General features: G+C 41.7%; 2 protein-coding genes across 6 annotated transcripts in view; one reads left to right on the top strand and one right to left on the bottom strand.

The window, feature by feature from the left end:
- LOC119742572 (neurogenic locus notch homolog protein 1-like) overlaps window positions 1-5,987 on the top strand; it is a 29,783-nt gene extending 23,796 nt beyond the window's left edge. For all 5 annotated transcript variants that reach the window (XM_038218660.1, XM_038218661.1, XM_038218659.1 and 2 more), the window contains 4 exons: window positions 681-803; window positions 1,728-1,835; window positions 2,660-2,773; window positions 3,807-5,987. In XM_038218660.1, the coding sequence (XP_038074588.1) occupies window positions 681-803; window positions 1,728-1,835; window positions 2,660-2,773; window positions 3,807-3,913 (452 nt within the window). In that variant the 3' untranslated portion in view covers window positions 3,914-5,987. The remainder of the gene's footprint in view (window positions 1-680; window positions 804-1,727; window positions 1,836-2,659; window positions 2,774-3,806) is intronic.
- LOC119742573 lies at window positions 5,954-13,899 on the bottom strand. Its single transcript, XM_038218664.1, has 4 exons — window positions 13,802-13,899; window positions 13,602-13,673; window positions 8,677-11,216; window positions 5,954-8,104 (listed from the first exon to the last, which is right to left on the bottom strand). Exons 1-4 carry the CDS (start codon window positions 13,896-13,898, stop codon window positions 7,703-7,705), a joined length of 3,111 nt encoding a protein of 1,036 aa, XP_038074592.1. The 5' UTR covers window position 13,899; the 3' UTR covers window positions 5,954-7,702.
- Window positions 13,900-19,489: the final 5,590 nt, after the last annotated feature.

Here is a 19,489-nt window from a genome sequence, read left to right as displayed (position 1 = left end):
TAGTCCAACACCATTGTGAAGTGACTGCCATCCAAGTTTGTTCTGTCATCACTTTGACAGGAAAGTTTTACTCTCTTCCAATCGGCAGGCAAAATAGTCCCCAGGCTCCCCTAGTCAAAATAAAGTAAAATCTGACAGCAATATTAAAAAAAACCTGCATTTACTTCAAGTTATGCTCCTTCTCGATGTTCTAAAGTTTAGGCAGCTCTAGAGTGACAGTCGGAGCTTACTAAACCCGAAATGTCAAGTGAACATCTGTGTTTTACAGTCAGGGATGAAGTCGAGTTCATCACAAGTCCTCCAGTCCCAATTCAGCTCACAAGCTATTCAAATTAGCTTTGACAAAAGGCATTCCTTTGTGATTGTTCATCCACTGTTACTTGTGACTGGACTTGTGTGAATGGACTTGTGATTTACTTGTTACTAGACTTGCGATACATTTGTGGCTGGACTTGTGATGGACATGTGATGGACATGTGATGTACTTGTGTTGGACTTATGATGGACATGTGATGGACACGACTACATCCCTGTGTTTTCTCTTTTCGAGAAAGTCACTTCGCCTGTAGAATTATTTGACAATACCAAGCAGTTTGCTTTTGCTCTCCTGATAAACTGAGATCATAAATAAGAATGTCATGCCTTTATGTTTCCTTGTTATTTCTGATATCTCCCCACAGCTGTCCCAAACAATTGTGAGAGCAATCCCTGTATCAACAATGGCAGTTGTTATTCGGGCAAAGAAATGGACGGCTACGTGTGCACGTGCCCAGATGGATACACCGGTCTCGACTGTGAGCTGGGTGAGTAATGAGGCTCACAGCTCTTTGAGAACGAGCAGTTGACGAGAGAAATTTGTTTGATTAGATGTCGCAAAATGTCTTTATAGATGTTCCATTAGATAGTTTGTCACTTGGTTTGTACTTATTCGCATTAAATTTTACTGTTTTTCTCCACACAAACGGGAGATTCCACTGTACGCCTAATTGATAATGTCCATGAATGAGAAATTACAGTATTTCCAGAAACAGAAGATATGTAGATTCTCTTTAAACGCACAGTAATTCAGCTGTGTTCTAACGGGGGAAATTCAATAATTATTCTTGTTCGAAAAATAAATACAACCCTTTCCATCCCTAGGGTGCTGATTCAATCCAGGAATATTACAAGAGGTACCCTATACATAAGTGAATTGTATTTTAAAACGGTGGACAGAAGTTTTCGTTCTTCCACATAATTCATGTTGTCATCAGTATATGATAAAATGCTTTTAAACTCAAGCAAGTATATGTAAAGTATTCATTAGCCTTAGTTTTATAAACATGTACACATACAGACTAGCAATTTGGCACGCTTCAAATTCTTGGACACAACTAACTGGCTCACCCCTATCATTGTTCCAGCCTTACGTAGCCGGATTCCATGACTATATTTGGTAATCAAGGTATATGTCAGTGAGATATTTGCATATGCAAATAAATAGAGCCGTTTTCAACCAATGAGAAAGTATGTTTGTTCATGTTGCTGTGTGAAGAACGTGGTGGCCTGATTTCGGCTGTGCTCTCAATTTAGTCACAGTTATTGAGAAATTGTCCTCACAGTCACAATCAGTGAGACAGCAAGAGTGAATTTTATTTTGTGCACATTTCATAACATCACTTAAGTAAAAAAAGAAAGAAAAAAAAAGAATTAATACGGATTACCAATGGACTATTTCTTAATTTCAGAGACATGTGTAAGGATACCATGTCAAAATGAAGGTGTCTGTGTGACAGCTGACGACCACGACTTCTGCCAATGTGCAGATGGCTGGACGGGAACGCAGTGTCAAACCAGTGAGTATGCACAGGTGCAACAAACCTGGTTAGAGCCTAACACTCCTGGATCCGTCAAAATCCACCAAATAGTTTTGGAGTATTTTGCAGGATTTAGGAAGGTAAAGAGGTCTGATGCCTGAACGGTGAATGAAATGTCCCTCAACGTATTGAGTCATAGAATGTGCCGTCCTGCCTCATTGGAAGATAATAAATGTATATGTTATGTGTCCCCAACAAGTTGTTTCTCGTACCACTGTCATTTGTCTGTGAAGAAGGTCTTGTTATGACCGGAATATTGGTCCTCGTTTTGTATTTGACTACAACTTGGTTGATTTTCAAAACGTTTGAATAACGAAAAAAGATTTCAACATAGTGTCAGAAGAGTTTGTCTGATAATTTTTCGGTTAAATAATTTATCAAAGAGTAACAAACTTTGTATGGGAGCCTATTAAAAGCTTCAATTGTAAGTCTTGTCCGTCTGTGGATTTGTACTTTAAGTAAGAGGACCTTACAAGAGAATGTTTCAAATTTCTTCTTGAAATGAGTTACGGAACTTTATTTCATATTCAGGCTTGATGGGGCCAACTAAGTTGTGCTTAAACGGCAAGAGTCAATATCAGATTTAACCGCTACTGTACATGACACCTCTTTGGTCAAACTGACACTACTTCATGTCAAACTGACACTTTTTTGAGTCAAGTGACTCGAAACAGTGTCATTTTGACCCGGAAAAGTGTCAGGATGAAATCTGACACGAAACTTTTAAGAGTATACTTTAGCATAACAACATGTGTAATCGGAACTCTAGAAAATGATGAACTCCTTCGGTTTTGAAACAACAGGGAAGGTGAGCTGTCAAGTCGATTCCTGTCAAAACGACGGGACCTGCCTAGTGTTGGACAACGTGCTCGTGTGTCGGTGCAAAGGAACCTATTACGGGTCTCGCTGTGAAATAAGTGAGTATTTCATTCGGTCTTGGTATTGAAATTATATTGGTACTAACTTCTTTCAGGCCATGAAACGAAGGCTTGATCAAAAGTGGACAAAGCAATGTATTTCAAAAGAATAAGGACACGACGGAGAAAAAGAGAAGAGAATGAAGAAATGTTCAGTGTTAGAGGTGGGAGGAAATCCCTGAAGGATATTCTAAGAAACACACATTGGAATTAAGTAAAATCAAATGTCGGGGCTTTATGGAAATCGGTTTTGTCCTCAATGCTTCAATTTCTGAGAGTCTATACTTTGGAGAATGTTCAATTTAATTCATTCACATTTATTTTACATTTCATAAAATACACGTAAATATAGATTAACACGGTGTATAACAAGTGGATATTATGAAGTTACTTGAAACAAAAGGTAAAGTTGGAGGCATGTCCCGGTAAGCGGTTGCTTGAGCTGGGGATGCCATACGAGACAAAACCGTCTGCGCACGGACAGCAACAGACAAAACATTCGGACAAGCAAAACACTAAATCACGAGAAAAAAAAAACTTAAAATTATTTTGAGCCTAAATAGTGTACTAAATACAATAATATTACATCTATAATGAAAAAAAAAGCTCCATAAGGTAATACAGATAAATCTTGTACAATAAGCAGTTGTACAGGTACATTTTATTTTAGTTTTAAATATGTTAAGTGTAGTGGAGATTCTAACATCGATGGGAAGTTTGTTCGAGACCAACCAAATTACTGGGACTGTCTCCAAGGATATGGGTCTGAGCCTGAAAACAAATTTCTCTTTTTTTTTCTCCTGTAAAATGACTGTGTTATTAATCTAGTAGATCCAACACTAAAATGAGAATGTTCAGTAAAAGGGTATCAATACACAATTCAAATTTGTCATCCTCACTATCAAGCAAAAAAAACCGTTCCGATCTCTGTCAAAAGCGAGTAGATCAAAGAACATTTGTTATTACCCATTATTATGTTGAAATTACCCCAAAACTTGCTTGTAATGAGTTTTCCTTGTTTTTTCTTCTTCAGGTACCAGGCAATCGTTTTCTAGTGCATCATCGATATACAACAGGAGCGCATGCGCAATGACGCTTATCGGTCTGCTTACCCTCGTCACAGTAAGGCTAAGTCTGTAGCGTTGTCTTCCCTCAAGGCTAACATTAAGTGTTTTTTTTCCTTTGAAGTATGTTCGAGTCTTTCAACTCATCTCATTCCCGCGTCCTGTCTCGGCTGAAGAGCACCCTCAAGTGTTGCATCAGGAAAGTAAAGTTTGGTTCTCAAAGCGGGTCCAGAAATATTTGTACACGCAGAGGCGTCGCCTGACCAATTTTAACAGGGGGAGGGGGTGTGACAACAATAATTTGCCGGCATCAAATCGACATTCACATGCCTCGTCAGACTAGCCACTGCAAGAAGATGGAAGTTTTTATTAGGCATCAGAAATGGTGATTTGAAAAGGTACATGGGATAAACCATGGTTGGACTAGCATCGAGTGCGCGGTTGTAATCGGTGGACATATATAGACTGCGTTACGGGGACCAGCCTATTGCAATGCTCGGCAGAGAACAAGGACAACATGGTAGAATTTTGTCATGACTTTTCATGACAAATACATTGTAGTTCTACAACAACCGTTCTCAAAGAAATAGCCAGCAATAATCGTTGGGAGATAACTAGCAGTCATTATATAGAGTGCCCCAAAAAGTGCACCATTCAGAAAACAAATAGTTAAAACTATTTAATATTTTGTCTTCAATGAAATTATATATTACATTAAAGCCTGACTATTTCTCAATCCACTTCTTTTTACCTCATATCACTTGGATCACTCGATTCAGAAATACAATCAGTTAAGTGAAATGGTGTAATTTGTCCTTGGGCCACTCTCGATTGGACATGCTGAATATCGGTCAAGCATTGAATAGGCAATGAAGTTGGTGACTTCACAGGTGAGAGTGTATGGTCCAAGTAAAATTTACACCCTTCACTAAATTGATTGTATTTCTGGATCGAGGGACCCAAATGGAATGGGGTAAAGGAGTGGATTGTGAAATAGTCAGGCTTTAATTTAATATAAAATTTCATCGAAAAAAAACATTAAACGGGATTAATTATTTGTTTTTTTAGTGTTACACTTTGTTTGCACACTCTGTACAGTGCTGAATTAAAATGTGTCATTTTCAAGAATAAAATGCATAAATTGAAATAATGTGTTCAAGGTGTGACTTGGGAACTCGGAAGATCACAAACGGCAGGATTTGATTCCAAATACCAACTAAGTTGAGATCTACTATTGAATGTTGTAAATAATCAATTCTAGATGAGAAATGGGCACGTTGGGAGGAATAATTATAAGAACCTTATTTTTTTGTGCAGTATAGTTTCATGAAAGCCCATTGTGAGTTTTTAAAAAAAATTAGTATTCAAGGCAGAATACTTTTGTTTAAATATATATATACTTCAGTTCTTGTGTAGTTCATTTTGTCACGGTTAATTTTTTTTCACAAATCGTTTACAGGTTTACAAAATACGTCGTCACTTTTGCTTACAATTTTAATTGGGAATGTGGCTTTTGTTGATGTTAATGCATTGTTCATGTATCAGTGGGTATTTAGTTTTCAATATTATGTTTCAATAGGCCTGAGACCTAATGACGTCACGCGTTGTTTACATGTGCGCTTTCCTTTGTGGTAGACCGTCCCTACTTCGACTGGCGTCCCGACTTCGCTTCCATAGGAAAGCGCACATACAAAACCATCACGTCATTAGGTATCAGGCCTATTAATTTTTTAAGGACGAATTCCGTCTACAGGTTACTTCTTGTAGTGTGTATATATAAATTGTTTTTACTGTAAATGTTTAAAGTTTTAAACAGTAATCGAGACTTCCTATTCGTTTATTCAGTTTAAAAGAGGAAATCTTACACTTTTCGTTACAATCTGTACAAATATAAAGTAAGAAAAGACAGCTATCGAGATATTTGTACTAGATATTCTCGGTCAATTTTTATTCAAACTGATGAAAGAAGAGAGGGTAATCCACGAACGGGAAGTACACCTATACTACAGTCATACATATATACATAATTCTTTTATTGAAGTTAGGCTTCGTAAAGCCTTATTTCAATTTTTACACGCTATTGTACATTTTGTTTTCCTTTTTATCAGAAAATAAAATCAGAAAATAAAGAGACTATATTTAGTATGTAAGTACACCTTTCAGTTTACGATTTCTTTTTCAGTCGCCTTTTCAAATATGTTCGTTTCCGTTTCAAAGCCGCTTTGTTAGCTTCCCCTTAACCCCTCGCTTCACTGAGCCTCGTAGACGTTTGACTGCAACATGTGACATTATGTTGCAGGGTTATACTACCATTATGATTGTGGAGTCAGGGGAATTCTTGTGCGGCCCTGCGATGCTAAACTTTAAAGTAATATATAGCATTTTATTTTGCTGTAATCTGGGGCTAGTAGGCCTACCAAAGTATAACAAATATAAAACACAGTTTTGTGTTCATAGAGGCTAAGCTGGATAAACCATCCTTTCTCAAAGGATGAACCAAGGAAAAGATGCTGTTCTTGCAGTCTGGTTCCCTGACCCTACTTCAGACGAAACGGAGCGATTTATAGCCGTATCGGACTTGTCAGGCCAGTGACTGCAGATTAGCTGGCTTAAACCCGTTCACAAATGTGGAGTTACTAAATTTTGGGCAGTATTCGAGAAAAACAAATCAGCTATTTTAATTAATACAAACATTCCACTTTTCTTGAAAATGACGGCACGTACACCAGATGCATGCCACAGTTTCACAGGATGCTTAAGACTATTATTCATTTACAGTCAAGGAAGGAAATTCATGATAATTTGGTGGTATTTTTGGGCGTTTGCAATATATGGCCTATAAAGTAGGACCAAAATCATTGTCACGTTTCCGAATCCGTGCCCAAACAGAACGGATGGTGAAAATTCCCCTTTTGAGAGTTTTCTTCAAATGGTGACTGGTTGACCTTAGAAAGAATATTAGAAATTGAAGACCACAGAATTAAGACAAACATTGACTATTTACATAAACGATAAGTTAAAGAAATAGCCAATTCCGTATACATGCTACACTCTGGGTAAATAGCACGTAAAGCCCCTGTCACACATCCAAGACCAAAGACCAACCCCGTCAAGCCGCGAGGAGCGTCACTTCGTGACAGACATGAGCGCTATACAAGAAGCCATTATTATTAGTAGTAGTGCAGACGGAGAACAGACTCTGATCCGTTTTGGGGGGTTTTTTGGCCGACCATCACGATATTTTTAAACTGTTGAAACTAATCGTGGCTCCACTGCCGACCATGCACGACCTGTAGGATGCCGAAACGACGCTCAAGAAGTCGTTCCGATAAAGTTCAGATGTCGTTATGAGTTTCACGATGTCTTCGAGTCTTGCGTCTCGGTACTGTCTTATCATGATCGGGAGGCTACATCGTGACAGTGTGACAGGCGCCTTAACTACTCCCTATGGAGTGTGAATACAAAGGTTTACTTTGACAACTGCACCTACGGTGCGTTTAGCTCAGGCGCAAAACGCTAACACATTATTAAGAATTCGTTGCATATCCCAAACCATGTGCTGGGTTCTTTCTATAAGTTTGGTGACAGCGCCCTCTACAGTCTCCATGCGAATCCCATAAAACAGCCATTAAGAACGAATGCAACATTTTGTCGCCCTGACTGTTAAGCAGCACATTTTACTTTCAAAATTAACATCTTAGCGCTATAGTACAGAAATTCGGATATAAATAGAAACTGTGATCCGTCTAAGTTTAATTATGGTAAACAATTAAACTATTAAATGGATAAGATTTGTATTCATAATTTCCAATTTTTAAGTCGCTTTAATGTCTGAAATGCAGTCCACGCAATCGCCTCTATCACTCTAGAACTGGTTTTCGAGGACCTCGTTGTCACTAAATACATGCTCGTAAAGGTTATCCGTAGTCTTGTCTTCGAGAAGCATGGCCTTGCCATCGATCCTAATCAGCGAATCGTCCGAGGAGTCGTGCATCTTGTTCCCGGCGTGCCTGGCTAGCCCAGCGCCAACGGCGCGAGAGACGCTGGAGACGGCCGTCTCCTTGGTGCTGTACACGCCTGTGCACCTGACGCGGTCGCAGAACTTCGCCCGCCACATGTCGCGGATTCTCTCGGTGAAGGCGAAAGACAAGAAAAGGAGCGGCCCCTGTGAGGAGATCAACACGGTGAAGAAGTAGGAGAAGCCTTCAACACTGAAATACCCCAGCAGGGCGATCAGAAACCAGGTCATGCCAGTCGCAACGAAAATCTGTAGGACAAAAAAGATAACATTGCGGTATTTGAAAACAGAATTTGCTTCATGATCGCCTCGCGGCCGCGCAAAGAGTATTATCTCTGACAGCATTCACGAAAACACATCGGAACGCGCGCACAGCTCCAGACACCGCTCGTCAGACAAAGTCACAGAAAATCAGAATCACAACTGACAGACGATTGAAAAGCAGTCGAGGAAAAATCAAATAGCATTTACAAACAATCACCAACAAAATGGACAGCCGCAGTATTGAATTTGAAAACGGTCGTTGCATGAGAGTTGGCAACGTTTGACCGATGGGGTGTAAGTTCACTATACGTACGTTTGTCTTTAATTTAGTAGCCATTGACTTCTAGGGGTATTTGCAAAGTACGTGTCTGTAGGGGACTCTATATTTTTAGTCATAATACATATATATATAGGAGCATTATGTGCCGAGTAAAAACACCTACAATGATTTTCAAAATAACATTTACAAACTCGAAAACAGAGTTTGCGTTATACTGAAAAGTAGCAGTAGCTTCATAATGGAGTAGTGGCGGCAGATGCATGGAGAAACAACGTACCTTGATGCAGAGAATGGCCTCAGATTGCAGGCGTTCGAGTTTTCTCTTCTCCTTCTGAACCATGCTGGTAGATTTTCTTGTCCGCCTGATGCCAACCACAGTCTGTACGAAGAAAACCGCATTGGAGCACATGAGGACAGAAATGGGCACAGACACAAGGTACAACATACCATCCATATAAGGGGTGCAGATGGAAGAGTCGATGCCGTATATGATCACCCTTTTCCCATCAACTACAAGGAGGTGATGAAGAATGCAGCTGGTAGCAGAAATCAAGGCGGGAGCACCCCAGCCGTACAGGGAGTACCAAAGGAAAGCCCGACCGAAGCGCTCGCTCCTCATCCGAAGCCTGAAGCCGAAAGTCCGAGCCAGGTGAAGAGACACCACGTTGCTCCAGAAGAAGGTCGCCAGCAGCAGGTAGTGAATCGTGACTGCAAAAGCCAGGCAGGTGTCGTTGTTGGCGGTTGTGAATTTACCAAGGGGTGACCCGGGTCCGAGTAGAAATACCATCTGGGTCAGGAACAGGGCCGCGATGAAGCAGAACAAGTTCTTGCCGGGCAGAGTGCAGAGCTCGGGGAAAACGCAGAAACTGAGAAGAGTTAAGAGCAGGAAAACCTGCGAGACTATAAGGCCGACCACGGAGAAAATGCCGGAAAAGGATTCGCGACAGTTGGGGCATTCATCAGGCTGACGACACACTACGACTTCTTCGTCGCTGATCTTGATAACTTCTTCACTCGACAGATTGCCTCCGGACGAGAGTTCCACCGTCGTGTTGTCCAGCCAACTGAAATCGCTAGAGTTGAGAACCACCAGGGAACAGTTCAACTTCATTTCGCAGAGATGCACAAACTCCTCAACGTCACCTGGCGATGTGAAAACAACCTCTTTAAAGGTTCTCTCGGATGGACATGTCACCGACCCGTTATCTACTCTGATGTTGACAAATGAAGTGCCGTTGATTTCAAATTTCTTGAAGTCGGAGCCAAACGAATAGCGAACTGGTGTCTGTCCTAGACGAGCACATTTGTCAATTAAGAACTTACGTTCGCCGAAATTCATCAGCGTCAGTTTTTGAAATGTGACGTAGGAATCTGACTGCCACTGAGCGATGAGGTGTCTCCAAGTAGAAAGGAAGCGGGTTGCTGTTTCAGCAAAGGTAAACTGTGATTCAACAATGACAAGGAACTTACAATATGGTGACTGACGAAGATCTGGGCAATCAATGGGGCGCAGTGGGGTAAGGGTAACGTTTGCTGTAGCATTCATCAAGCTTTCGATCAAACGCGATTGCACTAGATCAACTTCTCTAGTTTTAGTCTGAAACTCAAGGTCCAACAAACATACTGGCGGGTCTCCCAGATCGGATAATAAACAGGGATCGGTGATTGCTGCCACGCATTCACCGTGGGCGCCAAGTCGCTGACCGGAAGGACAAAAGAATCTGCGGCATGACCTCAGAGCAACGTCAAAGTAGGTACCTTGGTTGCAGACCAATTCCTGAGGCTGGTCACCCAGGGAGAAACGCAAGTCCCGATGGGAGGAGAAATCAAAGAGCGCACTGATTGGAAGAAACTGACCACCGAAGGGGGCTTCTGCATCGACATACATTACTCCCAAGATGAAACAACGACACTGATGTTGGCAGTGCTGACCTCTGCAGCACTGGCCCGATTTCAGTTGGTACACTCCGCACACCGCAGGCCAAGCACCCAGACTGCAAAAACATCCATATTTGAATGAGACCATTCGCGGTTGGGGAGCGTTCCACATGAACGGGTTTGGAGGAGAGACACGGCCAACACTGCAACTGCCGATAGAGCTGTCTGTGAGACCAGTGACCGCAACATCGGCCGGGCAGTTTAACTTCACCTGCCAGAACTGCAAGTCCGCCTCAGAGAAGCCATTGCATTGGGCGCAGTAAGCGTTACGGTAGTGCAACCCGTCCGGGGCCGTCACTGGAACCACCCCTTTAACATCATCCAATGTCTCAAAGGACCCCGACCCCATTCCTCCACACAGACCGACCATTTCTTGCTTGGCACTGTTGTTCCCGCAGCTCCCAACCAAGACATAATCAAAATCGTATCCACCAGCCACGCGCACCAGGAGCCTGTTTGCGCGTCGCGCCAGAATGACAGGAACCCACAGGGCTTCCAACTTACAGGCGTACTCCCGTGCTGCACTATCCGAGTAATCTTGAATCGCCTGCCAGACCGAGCACTCTCCACTATATAAACCATTATCAGTCGCAAAGCTCCAGATCGTTGTTGTCGGACTCGTCCCCTGTCCATCTGAGCAGTTCTGAAATGCCTGCCAAAGCCCACCATCCCCAGGTTGGACCAATCGCGATTCTAGATCAGTGCAGTACAACTCGAAGTCCAGACAGCAGTCCGTGTATACCAAGCAGTGCTCATCGCAGTAGCAGGGGGCGCTGCCGTTGCGTTCGTAGAGCGTTCCTGTTTTGTTGCACCGACCACAACACGATGCCTCTTGTGTGATGGCTATGACAATTTCACCCAAAGTCACGTCGACTGCGCCTGCGTACAAAAAGGAGAAAGGTAAACACAGGGGAACAGTTTCATCGGGTTATTAAAGCCCGCTTCCAATAAAATGTCCAAGGTTTAACGAACTTGCGTTTGTTGTCACTTGAATATCTATCTTTGCTTTAGTCCAAACAAAATGCAAACATAAAACATTTGCCAATAAAAAAGGGATCGGTCGATGTTTATATTTTGGATTAAAAATTATCAGATTAAAGCTGAAAGATTTTTCTTTCAAATACTGACAAAAAAATCATGGAAATAACACTTTATTCCATCCGCGTGACTAATGTCCAATGGAAATGTTTGCTGGAATTAAAAATTGTAGGTTTTAAAAAAAACAAATTGAACTACCAAACATCCGATTTGCACAGACTTACACGTGGACTACAGTGGTTTTGGCGACGAAGCATAATAAGGCTATTCTTGCGATTTTTATGTATGGTTGAAGAGCTATACTTCACTACATTATAAAAAAAACCAGTTCAACTAAAGTTAAGTTAGTTCCTGTCAAAAGTTGACTTTCCTTCTTTTCCTTCTTTTTGCACCACCCTTTATACCCTGTATGCTTATCATCGCACCTGAAAAAAATTCCAAGTTAATCGAAACTCGCGTTTCGAATTTATTAGCACTTATTTGGTATATGTTATCCCAGACTCCTATCCAATGAAATGTACCATTATTTCAATGAAAGCCATTTTGTTCATTTCATGGTCACTGTGTCATTAAAAATTCCCTTCATTAATTTTTAAAAAGATCTTTCATAAAGACCCATGCAGTAACTGTATCGGTCAATTGAGTGTATTTATTTTCTGTACATCATATAAACCGATTTATGCAATCTATAATAAAATACAATGCTACGAAGGATGTGATATACACATTGAAAGGAATGCCTTGCACAATTCGGAACTGGGTTTAGATCGCGTATACTAATAGCAATTGACCTATCGCCGCGCCGGTTGCGAGTTAGCCACGCCCCTTAGACAACCCTATGGAATTTTCTTCGTTAAGTTTTGCTTGGCACCTAAATTGTGTGCGTTCCGCGTCCATTTGTATATCATGACTGTAACTGAACAATATTAAGCTGCGTTCATGACATTCTACCGCGATATTTACATGAAGCCCTCCTGTAGTGACCCAATTTTCCTTTCAAACGGAAAAAAAACAAGGCCAATTTTGGGGAGCGTCAGTTCCATTATACCCATTTGTTTTAATTCGGCAAACAAAATAACGGCATGCAGGCATCTTCCTCGATCGGCAACTATTTTCGTAAAGCCAAGCCATTACTTAAATCTACGTAACAGGCCGTACCAGGAGGTAGAACGGTTAATTAAAATTTGATTAGTCAGTGCGTGCAACCACTTCGCTGTTTGTATCGAAACTGTGCTAATGGGCTTCCTGTTGGCTGCGTCCATTAATACATGGGGTCGTTTTTCTTGATGTTTATTTAATCCACTCGTCAATTTGAGAAAAAAAGCGTTGCCTGCTCCGTCCGAATATCGTTAAGAATCCAGTAATTAACCTAGTATAATTAGGCCTATGGAGCTATAACATGTGTAGCCAGCCTCGTACCCAACAAAATACATATATCCTACAGGGTGATTAAAAAAAGCGAAATATATTTATTAGAAAAAAAAAATGATATGTAGCACAAAACGTAATAATGACTGGAAGTAGAATTTCAAAAGCTACTTTGAGATGAAAAATACTAAAATTGCTCAATCCGTTCAAAGTATACCACAGTTTAAACGCAATGACCTTAAAACCTGTTTTGTCAACCAAAAAAGCAGTTTTTTTGTGTATTCTGACCGTTTTGGAACAACAAAGAAAATGACACAGAATAATTGTTTCAAAAAACTGTCAACAACAGTACCGTAGTACACAATATCTTTGTTAGCAATACGACTTATAAAATCCACTTTTTTTTAAAGACGGGCCTTTAAAAGGACTTTGGTGAATATTTTTAACTTTTAAACTGATGTTTTATCGCTGGTGATGTTTGAAGACAACTGTGACAACTTTTCTTGGACTTTTTGGACGAAAGAGATTTAAGGTCATTGTGTTGAAATGGTGATATTCTTTGAACAGATTGAGCAATTTCAGTAATTTTTACATCTAAAAGTAGCTTATGAAATTGGCTGTCCTGTCGTTATGATGCTTGGTTGCTACTTTGTTCTTTTAAATGGGAAATATACATTTTGGTGTTTGGGTTCCGCGTTTTTTTACTCACCCTGTACATAAAAATTGACTGTGAGATAACCAAAAAATACACAATTTCAAGAATAATAAACCAATTACAAAGAAACTCAGGGCGAAATGTTAAAAAAAGGAAGTTTTTTTATATTTACATAATTCAAAAGTAACACATTTTCAACTCACCTGGATTCTTAGGAGCTAACCCTTCATCAGTCTGCGCATGTTCACCAGTCCTGTTGCTCTCGATTTCGGGCTCTATTTTAAAAGACAAATTAACAACGTTTTGAAGGAAAGAATTGAGGGCATTCTTTTTAAGAGAAAGTTCCTTTTATGTTGAACATTATTCAATATTATCGTACATAAGTAACATACGCTAAACTTACCTAACGGCCTTTCTGTAGCCAAAGCTTCATCAAACCACGCCGGTGACATGAACAACACGACACACAGAACTCGAAGAGAACCCAGTGTGTTCGCCATGGTGCTTCGCGACGAATTGGTAACTCGCCCGTCAATGTTGAAGCTTTATATGCACACCAAGCGTATTTACGTCACGTATTATGTCCCATCATGGTATAATTAAAAACAATCAGGCATCCGTTGTTTTTTTTTCAATTGTCAATGCTGTGACATGTAAGCATAATTCATCAGTTAGGGTGTGTCTTCACTGGCATTGTCAATTTGGTAATTATTTCATCAAAGCTGAAACCAAAACTGACATCTGTCATTCCCGTTGATGGACTAAAAGGTTTTTGGTTTTATTTGCACACAAGGTCGTTATAATTTGGGCAGGAATGATTGATTGAACAAACACTATTTTGATTTGTCTATAGTTCCCGTGGGTCCCTGTGGACAAATCTTGGCACATGACCACCGTATACACTAAGATGAGGAGGCCACCTTCAATGGAGAAATCACTGTGCACGATTGTGACGACCTGCAGTCGTCCCTTGTTTATGAAATCATTGTTTATAAATAGTCTTGGCATTAAGCACCGTGGAGAGCTCCTACCGCGCATGTATTTTTGTGCGAGTCACGCCCATTTTCCACAGGTGGAAAATGAGTGCGCCCTCTCGTGACTCGACCGTGCAGTGACCACGCTCCACGAAACTGGCAGCCAATCAGGGATAGAACAATCCAATCACAATTAAAGGGGCGGGGTTTAGGACAACTAATTGTTAGCATCTTTGATTGTAGGTGAGATATGAAGTAAGTGTTGATTAAATAAACGAAGAGAACTGGTTTGGAACTAAAACGATATAGACGTCCGTGTCTCTCTCTTGCTGTTGAATTCAAATCCATGTAGTGTAAGTGATAATGGCTAGGCTGCATTATTAAAAAGAGAGATTGGAATCAGCACCGTCGCCACGCTACCCAATGACAGACCAGTGCTGATTCCAAGGGGATATGACTACAAATACCTGTAAATGATTAACCGCTCGGAGGACAGCAAAGGTCCGTTACAATATTGTAGAATGCAATAGTCAGTGGCTTACGGTACCCATATGCATTTTTAGGTACATTCTTTGAAACTCACAGGATCACTTGTGGATACCTTAAGGAGTTCAAAACCACTTGATGCTATTTTTCTTACCCTTTTTGGGGCGAGGCCATGACTTTAAAAAATAGGGGGTGCTTCGTGTGCAAAAAAAAATGATTCAGATATTTACACTTTTCTTTTTAGCCCCACCCCCGAAGAGGCAATATTCGGGATTGTTTTTCTCGTAATGTAGCTCTTTGGTGAGCTGTCCAATATTGCTAAAAAGAAACGTGAAATTATCTGATCAATTTTTATTTTTTTTGCGCACGATGCACTCACTTTGTAAAGTCCTGGCCCCGCCCGTAAAAGGGTCAGAAAAAAATGCGGCGTCAAGTGGTTTTGAACTTCTTGAGCTATCTGTCAGTGATCCTCAGAGTTTCAAAGAGTGTACCCGAAATTGCGTATGGGAGGTCATTTTTATGCGTAAGGCCACTGACTACAACTGCATCCTGACAGATTACTTGATAAACAGTATAGCTAGCACAATACTTTCGACATTGAAGGGGGCCTTTGCAATGTTAGTACTATCTTACACGGATATACAGAGTGTGCCAAAAAAGTGCAACATTCAGAAAACAAATAATGAAAACTGTTTTATTTGTTTTTTTTCAATGAATTTTTTTAAGGTAAAGGGGGCGAACCTGTACCTGTGCTAACAGGAACGGAGTGCCCGTCTCTCTTTCGTTAGCGATTGGGCCAGACTCATTCGCTGCTGTGGGGGAATCGCCACACCTCCTCTACAGCGAGTCTGTTACCTTCCCAGCATTAAATAATGCCGGTACCCACTTAACACCTGGGTTGAGAGGAGCAATTGAGGTAAAACGCCTTACCGAAGGGCACAACACGCATGGCAATGGCGGGGCTTGAACCCACCACAATGAATCATGTGCTCCACCGCTAGACCACACGTGCAGACCACACGTGAAGTCATTCGTAATTTATAACAATTGAATGAGTCCTTGCGTGAGAACATCAACGGGAAGACAGTGGCCCGGTTTTTTTCAGTGTCTAGTGGCCCTCTTTTTGTTAGGTTGATCGAAGATGCCGATAATAAACAATAAAGAGTGTGATGGCCTGAGTATTTACGAAAACATCAGATCCTTCAAATTGACCAATTTCAAAAAGGAGTCTGTAGGGCCTCAGGCTCCCTTTTCTTGCTTGAAGCACGAGAATCTTGGCAGGGGCGGTGGAACGCTTTTCAAACTGGGGGAACACCAAAAAGGGGCACTTCCTCAGAAAAAGGAACACCTTCCGTCGGTGTGAAAGTGGAGGAAAAGAATATGGCCCGTTCATTTCGCTATAAACCTATATGGCAAGGAACAGATTATGAATACGTTGTCCATCTTGCTCTTTGTGTTTCTTTTACCTAGGTATGTAGAGAGACCATTTTTTTTATCGCGAGAGGGGCACTGTTGCTTATGATGGCCAATTCAGTGACCATTTTATTCGCGTGAAGAGCACTATTATAATATATTCGCGTGAAGAGCTCATCTTGAGAGGGGGCACAATTTTAATGTTGCGAGCGGGACACTTCAAATTCGAGGGGCAGTTTTCCATCTCGAAAAGTTATCGCGAGAGGTGCACTATTGCTTTCGATGGCCAATTTCCCATCTCAAGAGGCCGAGAGGGATATTTGTGCTTTCGATGGGTAGTTTTCCATCTCGAGAAAGTGCGCAATACTGTTAGTGCGAGAGGGGTACTTGTGGTTTTTGAGGGGCGGTTTTGCATAACAAGAGAGGAGACAATTTAATTTATAGCACGAGCATATGCTTTCATACGTTGGCGTGTGAGGGGCAGTTTTGTTTTCATATAAAGGGGGGCACATTTCTAACCGCGAGAGGCCTGGGCACTTCGGCCTGGGAAAATCTGGGGGGGGGGAGAGCAATGATGACCCCGTAATGACCTTTGATCCCAGTTTGGTCACGTGACAATTGAGGCTGGGCTACTCCACTACTGATACTTGTGACAAAGTTTGGTTGAAATCGGTCAATAAGTATGTATAGGAGCAATAGAAAGCTCTTTATTAAATCCTAGCAAGAAATCGCCGACTTATAACAGTTAAAAACAACCTAGCTGCTTTGCCAAAATAAATTCTTTGGCATCGTCACTGTGTAGGTGGCTATAAGATATTTCGTTAGAATTCATTAAGGCAGGCAAGTTTGCCCAGCGGTATGGGGGCGTGGGGATGCACCCCCCCCCCCCCATAAAAGTCTCTCCCTCCCCTAGTGGAAATTTGGCATCCGGAGAAAATCACAGCCGTATGAGTTTCCATAATTAGCTGGAAGAACATAAAGTCCCATTTCCGCAATTGTGTGTAGATTTTTCACCAAAATCCTTTTTTTTTTCGCTAGTGGCTGTTTATTTTAACGTCCGTGGAAAGCAAATAGCGCAAATAGCGGTAGTTATTGTCTAACATTAACCATGATAGGTTTTGAACAGCGCCCCCATGGGAAGATGGTGTCCAGCAACCCCCCCCCCCCCCCCCCCCCCGGCCCCACGGAGGTCGGGTGTCCGTTAAAAAAACATGTCTACCTTTCAGCACAGATGAAACGTTTGGTCGCCCCTCCATTGTAACCTCAAGCCCCCCCCCCCCCCCCCCACAAGCCCCCCCCCCCCCCACCCGGATGAGAACCCTGGCTACGCCGATGGGTTTACCAGTACGTGCATGGAGCCTCAATTTCAAGCAAGCCTAGATGTCATCATCATCAGGCTCTCACGTACGTTTCATGAAGGGGGGGGGGGTGTTGAGTGCTCCAATGTACGAGGAAAGAAACGTGCACCATAACATCTTTTCACCAAAGCGTTTTGTTGCTCTGGCCTATTATGTTCAGTGGGTGAGGTCATGCTTTATTTAACAATTAACATAAACCCTTGCGTGAGATCGTTAATGGAAGAAAAAGGCCCCTTTTTTGTTGAGGTTGACACTCAAACATTCCGATAATAAACAAGAGTTTGCTATACTTTCTCGAATTGGACGAATTTAGCCTCGGGCCTCAGCGTTCACTTTTGTGGCAAGCATTAGAAAAGTTCTCCTTTGTTGAATACATATAACGGCTTTAAGCACGGGAACCTCAGTTCGATGCTCAGTATCAAACATTCGTTTATAGTTGGTTGTCAGCACAGCACCGTCGCGTGTCGAGCTCCTCAGGAGATTACATGACAGCTTAGAAGCACGTTTTTATTTTCTGGAATTAGATTTGAGCATATTAATCGGTGTGAAATAAACTGTTTTCAAAAGATGGAAAAGGTGAAGTCCAATCTCACTGTTGATTAAGGTCGATTATTGAATGTGTGCAATTTTGATTTATAGCTTGCATGTATATTCCTTCCTCCATTGTGTGTCTGTCAGTTCATCGTGCCAGTCGCATATGCTGGCACCCATGGGATTTTTTTTGCGGATAGCCTCTAAACCGGAAATGTGCAGGTGCGCTGCATCGTGGGGCAGTTACTAGACAATAATTAGCCCCCCCCCCCCCAAAAAAAGGTGGTGCTGCCCTCACATGAAAAACATCAGGAGGGTCGGTCGGGGATTTTTTTTGGTGGGGTATACATGCACTCAACCAAAAAGAGAAATCCCCCCCCCAATACTTTTTTGTCTCACTCAAAAACTACTGGGCACATCTTGCTCAAACTACGACTGATTAGAACAGAAATTCCTTAGCAATCCAGCCATACTCGTTGTTTGGACCAAAACAGTGATGATGTGTACAAAATTACGCAATTTATGACGAATGGTACCGGAAAAAGTTGCACGTATACAAAAGTGCAACTGTTTTCGGTATCATTTGTCATAAATTGCATTCATTCGTACGCATCAGCACTGTTATGGGCCAGATAGAGAGTATGGCTGGATTGCTAAGGAATTTCTTTACTGAGTAGTTGTTATTGAGCGAGAGGTGCTCAGTAGTTTTTGAGTTAGACAAAAAGGATTGGAAGGGGGGACTTTCTTTTTGTGGTTGAGCAAAATAGGCCGACCCCTTCTTCTATTCCATTCAGTTATCTGTTCCCTTTTACAAACGTACACAAAATGTTAAGGCTACATGTGCTCAAATTTGTATCCTTGTGGAGACACGCACACAATAGGGAACAAAACATTGTAAAGGTCTCCACAGGGCAATTTCTATAGATGAATAGGTCTCCACAAGGTTTTCATGAAATAGATATATGGATTTTACTCAAAAACAAGGAATTTCCAAGGTGGGTTGATCTGTCACTATTAAGAGCCGCACACGGATTTTGGCGAGTGAAAAAAAAAAATCCCCATCAAAAAACCAATTGAGTGTCCCTCCTGAATTGACGCCGCCTCCCCCAAGTCCCCTACCCCAAGTAATACACACCCCGAGTGCTGTAGATGATTGACCCGTTTTTCAGTCCACCGTCCCACCCAATCCCTCCTCCTGAATTCCCAGCGCGAACTGACACCACTTCTGACTCGGGACAAAAGATTAATCTCCCTTTCTTGTAGCTGAACTCAATTCCATTGAGAAACTGCATGGCCCGTGAGACAAATGGCTTTAAGATGAAGGAGCCT

This window comes from Patiria miniata, unplaced genomic scaffold, assembly GCF_015706575.1.
Source record: "Patiria miniata isolate m_02_andy unplaced genomic scaffold, ASM1570657v1 HiC_scaffold_6, whole genome shotgun sequence".
Classification (NCBI taxonomy): domain Eukaryota; kingdom Metazoa; phylum Echinodermata; class Asteroidea; order Valvatida; family Asterinidae; genus Patiria; species Patiria miniata.
The sequence above is the reverse complement of the archived record's forward strand: the minus strand, read 5'-3'. Positions and strand labels throughout refer to the sequence as shown.